This window comes from Nematolebias whitei, chromosome 14 (assembly GCF_014905685.2).
Source record: "Nematolebias whitei isolate Nwh7 chromosome 14, NemWhi1, whole genome shotgun sequence".
NCBI lineage: Eukaryota > Metazoa > Chordata > Actinopteri > Cyprinodontiformes > Rivulidae > Nematolebias > Nematolebias whitei.
In genome coordinates, this window is record NC_056511.1 from 18,008,094 (window position 1) to 18,015,923 (window position 7,830).

A 7,830-nucleotide genomic window follows, 5' to 3' on the forward strand; every position below is an offset into this window, starting at 1 on the left:
GTGTTCCTCCTTGATTATTTTCCTTGCTCCTCCTTGAATCGCCACTTCATAGTGATTGAGGAGTTTGTGACCCTGAATGATCCTAGGAGCTATGCTGTATGCTGGGACAGTTACAGTATATTTGTCCCTGCTAGGGTCAGAAAAGCTTGATGGCTACTACTTCAACCAAAACACGTGCAGTATGTGGCAGGGAATTCAATCTATCACAAACTACAGAACCACAACAACAGATCCCTGAGATGTCACCCTTCCAGACAGCCTTAATACATTCTATGCCTGGTTTGACAGGTTTAACAGACACTCCCTCAAAGGCCCCCTATGCCCCCCACATACACTGCCTTCCAGGTGATACACACACACACAAGTCCTGAAAGCTCTGAAGAAGTTGAGCCCCCACAAGGCTGGGAACCTGATGGAGAAATTTTCTAGAGTTCTGAAGGCCTGTAGGGAACACCTATCTGGAGTATTTGCTGATATCTTCAACCTGTCATTATTCCAGGCAGTATTCCTCTGTATTTTCAAATACAGCATCATCATACCAGTTCCCAGAAGTCCAGACACATCCACCCTTAACAAGTACAAGCCAGTGGCACTAAACATTTGTCGCTATGAATTGCCTAGAAAATCTGGTTCTGAACCATATCAACTGCATGGTCCCAGATACTGTAGACCACATCCAGTTTGCCTACCACCCTAATCGATCAGTGGATGATGCTGTAGCAGTAGCCCTACACCACAATCTGCAACACCTGGAAAGCAGCAGAACATATGCCATACCATACCATACCATTTTATTTATAGAGCACTTAAAACAGCTACAACGCCAACCAAAGTGCTGTACAGACAGAACAACAGACAACACACGAAGCAATACACAAAATGAAGTAAATCAAAAATATAGACATAAAAACGATGCAGATAATAAATATGACGACAAACCAGTGTGGAGCGTGCATGTTCAAAACACAGATCCTCTTGTGTTGAAAGATACTGAATTGTAGTGCATTTTTAAACGGGATTTGAAAACCGAGAGGGAGGGGGCCAGCCTGACAAGCAGAGGTAACTCGTTCCAAGGTTTTGGTCCTGCTAAAGAGATGGCCCTGTCACCTCTGCGCTTAAGACAAGTTCCTGGAACTGTGAGGAGCAATTGGTCCACTGAACTCAGGGTACGTGGTGGGACATACGGTTGTAGCAGATCAGAGAGATAGGGGGGCGAAACCGTTCAGCGATTTGTAGACATACAGGAGTATTTTGAACTGGATTCGAAGGTGAACCGGTAGCCAGTGCAGTGAGGCCAAAACTGGTGTAATGTGCTCTTTTGCCTGTACTGGTTACAAATTGGGCTGCTGCATTCTGGACCAGTTGTAGTCGTGCAATGGAGGTCTGACTGATACCAAACAGGAGTGAATTGCAGTAATCAAGCCTAGATGTAATGAATGCATGCCAGAATGATCTTCCTGGACTACAGTTTGGCTGTCAATACCATCCACGCAGGCAAACTGATAGAGAAGCTGACAGACCTCGGAGTCCCAACTCCCACCTGTAACGGGATCCTGGACTTCCAGACATATAGACCTCAGGTGGTGAGAATAGGAGTATGGGTGTCTGCTGAACTCACAGTCAGTGTCATGTTTGTAGTACGTTTTGACCCCAAGCGGCAGACCGGACAGAAAAACAGAAACAGAGTTATCAAAAATAATCTCTTTATTTACAGGTGCGGGGCTGTTGAGGGAGAAGAGAACAATGGTGAGTAATGGAATTGTTAAGTTGAAACCTCTTAAAGGAAATTATAGTAAATTCTCTCTCTTACTGAAAACAAGTCCTTGTTGTGGCTGAGTCCGTGAGGGGAGAAGAGTCCTTGGTTCTACTGGAGGTTCCCGGCTGAGAGGTGAGGATCGCTGGAGAGAGGATCAGGTTAGTAGAAGTTCCTTTTCCTGGTTGTAGTTTTCAAGAGTGGCTTCCTTGTAGAGACACAAATCCCGATGAATGAGAATCCACGATACATGAAGGCCTAAGAAGGCTGAGTGGAGTCCAGGACTAGGAAGTCACAGTGGCTTGGTAATGTTCCGGCGTCGAAGGAGTGTCTGGCTGAGGCTTTTAAGCTCCTCCAGCATCGTCCCTCAGAATCAGGTGCAGGTGTGTGGTGGTTGATTGTGGAAACTGCTGCTGCTGTGAAAGAGAGTGAGTGTGGCAGACAGAACTAGAAATCCTACAGTCAGCACAGGTTCCCTGTAGGGCTGTTGCCTTAATCCTAAACTCTTTACCTTGTACACTTGTGTTCTATTTGACTGAATCTGTTTTGTCACAAAACACCCAAAGTTTCTAAAAAGTTTTACCTCTCTGACCTCTTAATAACATAATTTTGCACAAAAGCTTAACACTAAAGCAAATCCACATATGATTTAAAAGGGCATTTAGTCTTAAGTCAGTATTTATTTTATTCTTAATTAAGTTGATTTGTCCACTCTAAAACATTTTACAATGATTTAAAATTTCAAGTTTTTACCAACTGTTACAGGAGATTTTACCATTATCTGTTTTCTCTAGTCTTTTCAAACATGCCTCTTATAAGATTTATACGGGTCGCAAGTCCATCACATAGAGACAAACGAGACAAAAAACCATTCACTCTCTCACTAACACCTTGGGACAATTTAGAGTTACCAATTGTCCTAACATGCATGTTTTTGGTCTGTGGGAGGAAACTGGAGTACCCGGAGAAAACCCACACATGCACAGAGAGAAAATGCAAACTCCACCCAGAAAGTCCCCCGGACCAGGATTTGAACCAGGGACCTGCTCATAGAGAGGCAGCAGCTCTACTAGTTGTGCCACCGTACTGCCCCTGATGAGGATCCTCAATATTTAATGTTGTCTGGAACTGGTACTTTGTCTGGCCCTAGTGTGATTTTGTTTTTTTCCCCAAGATTTCCTTGTAGCTCCTACTCCACATTTCTTAGTTCCTCAAATCCTCTTCATAACTACTCGTTGCCAAACTCTGACTCTTCCTGGGTCACCTTCTGGAATTGCCATCTAAAACAATAAACAAAGTGACACAAATGTGATAGTGATGATGTCATCAATGAATGACCACCTCAGTGGGGGCAACAATACCACCAGCCTGATCAAGAAAGCTCAACAGAGACTCCACTTCCTCAGGCGGCTGAGACATGTTGGTCTGGGAATCTCAGTCTTCACCTCCTTCTACAGATGTGCAGTGAAGAGCATCCTGTGTTCCAGCATCAATGTGTGGCATGGAGGCTGCACAGCTGCAGAAAGAAAAGCTTTGCAGAGAGTGGTGAAGGCTGCACAGAAGTCTGTTGGAGTCAGTCTCCCCACCATCACAGACATCGACACCTCTAGATGCAGGAAGAAGGCCACTTGCATCATGAAAGACCCCACTCACCCAGCACACACACTTTTTGCCCCACTCCCCACAGGAAGGACGTTAAGTAGCATTGAGTGTGGAACCACTAGACTGAGGAACAACTTCTACCCCGAAGCTGTTAGACTCATGAATCTCTAACCAGGATAATCACTGTGAAATATCACATCATGTTGCTGTGTTCATGTGTACTCATCTGCTCACACTGACTCATGTTCGTGCTGTGTTTGATTTTATGCTATTAGTGCTTAGCATATTTTTAGCTGATGTTTTTCTTAGTTCATAGTCTTAGTTCATATCTTAGATCTTATTACTGTTTTTCTTTTACATTTTATTGTTGGATGTAACTGGGACTCTGTGTACATAATTTCGTTCCACCGCATGTACCACATGTGATGCGAATGACAATAAAGAATATATGTATTTGTATCTGTAAGCAACTTTAAGTCATAATTTAATTTTGTGTATACTAATGAGATTAATTACAAAAATATTTTAGATTAATACCGATTAAAATTTTTCATATTTGCCGGCACTAATATATACAGTATATACACACATATATGTATGAGAAATGGTAGTTTCATTAAAAACTGAACAGTGTGTTGTCTATTTGAATAAACATATGGTTATTAAACCCATTAAATATTTCACAATAAACCTAAAACTTGAAACATCTGATATAACACTGTTTGCAACCATGAAAGGCAGAAAACCAAAAGATTCTAGGACCTAAAGTGGCTTAACTAATTTGTACATGTTTATTGAGGACATCTTTTTTAAGATATGTGAAGAATGCAGTGCCATTACAGGACTTTTATTTTACTGCACAAATGCTATATTTACCGTTATCATATGCAAAAAAAAGGGACTTTATACATTAAGCAGAGATAATTCTACAGTATAATATATTGGCTTATACACAGCAAAAGTAAAAAAAATTTCAGTCATACAATAAAAGTTCACCTCTGAAATATTCACAAACACTATGTATAAAAACAGATTATTTAGGTTGTAGCTGTTTAGTCTAATGACCTCATCGAAAGACAGTATAAGATAACGAAAAACATTCAGCAGATATATTTTTAGAAAAACAAAAACATGCTCTTTGATTTGAATGTATCTTATTTTACTATATTTCTTGACTGCCTTCTCCTTTGTAACATTTTCTTCATTACAATTTTTATTTCTTGAGTCTGTAGAACATAAATGATAGGATTCAACATGGGTGGAAGAACAGAGGCCAGAGACAAATTTATGATCCTGGCATTTGGGTGTATTTTTCCTTGCAAATTAAATGTGATTACTAATGGAATGAAATAAATCACCACTAATGACAGATGAGCTGTGCACGTTTTAAAGGCTTGGGCTCTTTCGTGAACTGAAGCTACTTTAGATAAAGCATAACCAATACAAAGATAACTAGACAGTATGACTGTGAAAGGAAGCCAAAAATAAATAAATGACATCAAATAAGAAATGATTAAACTGGGAAAATAATCATTACACGCAAGTTTAAAAATTTGGCCATGGTCACAGAAATAGCTGTTAATAATCACAGACTTACAGAAGGAAAGTCGGGTGAGAAAACCAACTGTAAATAAATTTCCAAGTATGGCAAATGTCCAGAAAAATGCAATCAAAGATAACATGGATCTGTTGGTAACCTTTATTTGATAGTGCAAGGGAAACATGATGGCCACCATTCGATCATAAGATAGAACAACAAGACTGAGAGTCTGCATACTAAGAAAGGTATACCAAAAAAAAAGAAATGTTATGCAATCATTGTATGAAACAATATCATTTTTGAATAAAAATATATCAAGCACTTTTGGTACTAGAGCAGTGTTACCTAACAGGTCGACCAGGGCCAGGTTGAAAACAGCAACATACTTAGGAGTTCTTAGATTATGATCCAGACATATTACAGCCATAACAGCTGTGTTTCCAAGCACTGAAAAAATGTAGATAAAAGACAGAAAAACATAGTAATACTTCATATATGGTAAGCCAATGAAACCACTTACTATAAAATAAGCAGGACGAACAAAGGTGATATTTCTTTCAAGAGCAGAGTTGAACAATTCCATTGTTAAATTTGTTATTAAAACTCCAAGCACAGTGAAGACAGTCAATAAAGCTGAAAATGGTAACGCTGGTATGTCTTCGTTTGTCAACTTTTACTTTGTCATTTGTCTTCAGTTCAAAGTAGTATGGCAAGCTTTAAGTGTTTTTTATATATATATATATATATATTTTTTTTTATCCTCTGCCCCCCAAGTTGAAGGTGGAGCAAAAATACTTCTGTGTTGTAGTGAATGCATTGGTGTGAGTAAAGGGGTTGGGTGTGTGTGTGTGTGCATGCGTGCATATTCAAACAAAATATTCATTGATTTCTTCAATGCAATTTAATAAAACTTTCAGACTTTTTTATTTAAATGTAACTCTACAACTGAAAAACATTTTGACTTAAGACAATTCAAGATGTGTCCCACAGTCATTTGAGCATAGATCAAGCAAACATTGTTGTATCTCAGATTCAGATAGAGTATCAATATAAAATTTGATAAATATTGTCTCTAACATGCTTTGAGCTCAACACATTTTGACCTCTTTGCTTAAGACTTTATCATGTTGGTCAAAGCTGTTTGTCTGTTACTACAATATCCCATGAACCACTTAATAAGTTTCAATAAATGGTCAGGAAGTAATTGTTAGCTGTACTTCTACAAATAATTAACTTTTGGAGCCAACCTAATTGAAGATGGCTGCCACAACATCTTAGCAAACACAAAAATGGCTATGCATCACTGAATTTTACAGTTATTAAGCTAAAATTTGGTGTGGTAGTTCCTGTGAGTCATTCACAATACATTCTCCAAAAGCTAACATATCTTGCAAAATCACTTGAAAAATTGTGCGTAGCGTTACTTTTAATGTTTGAGCAGAATAACTACACAGTAGTCCCTCACTACTTTGCATTTCGACTTTCGCGGACTTGCTCTATTGTGGTTTGTGGAAATACAGTACTGCACATAATATTTTCAAACAAAAAAACGCTGTGCTTTTGTACTTTTCTTTCATTAAGCCTAGTCTGTTTTGCCAGTCTAAAGAACTTAGTTACCCAGAAGCCCATGGGTGTCAGAAGCATCTGTAATGTGGGGGGACACTAGTGTGTGTGTTTGTGTGTGTGTGTGTGTGTGTGTGTGTGTGCGTGCGTGTGTGTGTGCGTGCGTGTGTGTGTGTGCGCTTGCACGTGCACCAGTGTGAAAAAATTGTACACTAGTTTACAAAAAAACCACATTTCATCTAGATTTTCTTACTTTAATTCCACTTAAAGCATGTTTCTCACCAAGTTTGTGTAAATTCAGCTGTTTTAAAGTCATTTCAACTTTAATACACTTCAGCTCTGCACTGTATGTGTTTAGAGAGATTAAAGAAACATTGCCACTGGACTTTTTTACTTGTGTTCAACTTCTAAAGGATGTTTCTCACGAGGCTTGGGGACAGTAAGGTGTGGGGATTTAAAGACATTTCAACTTTAATGCACCTTAACACAGCTTCTCTTACACCTGCAGCGTCTTACAGCGTCACAGTTACTGCTAAGCTAAGATGCTACAGACGCTCCACTTTTCGCAAACATCCTCCTAACATGTATATATGTTTATGATCAACACCCTGGTCAACAACTGCCCGTACTAAGCTCAATAAACTGGCGAGCGATCAACACAGAGGTGTCTCCATCCACCTGTGCGCATTCTCTGCCGAGGCAGGAGACATAGACCAGAAACACTGCAGGTTGGAGGAGGTAACCAGGAAAACCTGAAGTGGATTTTTAGTGTTTGAGTATTCTCTTATTAATCAAGCGGAATGGATTTGTTCACGATGTAGTGGACTAGGCCTCTGACCAAAACCTGCCTCTGAAGACCTTCATGGGACAGGAACTGTTATTTCATTGATTTGAATCCAGAAATACAAATTAGCTCATCCAGAGAGTTTCTAATTGTATCCTGAACTAATCAATTGAAAGAACACTCTCTTTTTTATATTATCATTACTATTTTACAATATCTTGATAAACAAAAGTGTGTTTAGTTCATACCATTTTTAAATGTTGAAGTGAACCACTCATTCTAAATCAACTGTGAAACAGTATTAATGATTTTTTTAATCCTCATTCAAATTAGAAATCAAGTTAAATGTCTATTTTACAAAGTAATTATGCATCTTGATCTTCTGTCTGAAATGAGAAGGAGTGATGTCGGTCAAAAGTCGGAGACAGTCAAAAACAAGTTGTTAGAACAGGCTGTCGTGTTTTTAAAACTCTCAGACAGTAAATAAGAAAACTGGCACCGGCAGTCCAAGAAAGTTCAATCTGGTCCTCTGGAATTCAAAAAAACAAAAAACAAAACAAAGCAAAAAAAAATGTAGAAACGTTTCGT

General features: G+C 39.0%; 1 protein-coding gene across 1 annotated transcript in view; it reads right to left on the bottom strand.

Moving 5' to 3' along the window:
- LOC119420873 (olfactory receptor 146-like) overlaps positions 1-5,478 on the bottom strand; it is a 7,996-nt gene extending 2,518 nt beyond the window's left edge. The window contains exon 1 of the mRNA XM_037688295.1: positions 4,550-5,478. Within this exon, the coding sequence (XP_037544223.1) occupies positions 4,550-5,478 (929 nt within the window). The remainder of the gene's footprint in view (positions 1-4,549) is intronic.
- Positions 5,479-7,830: the final 2,352 nt, after the last annotated feature.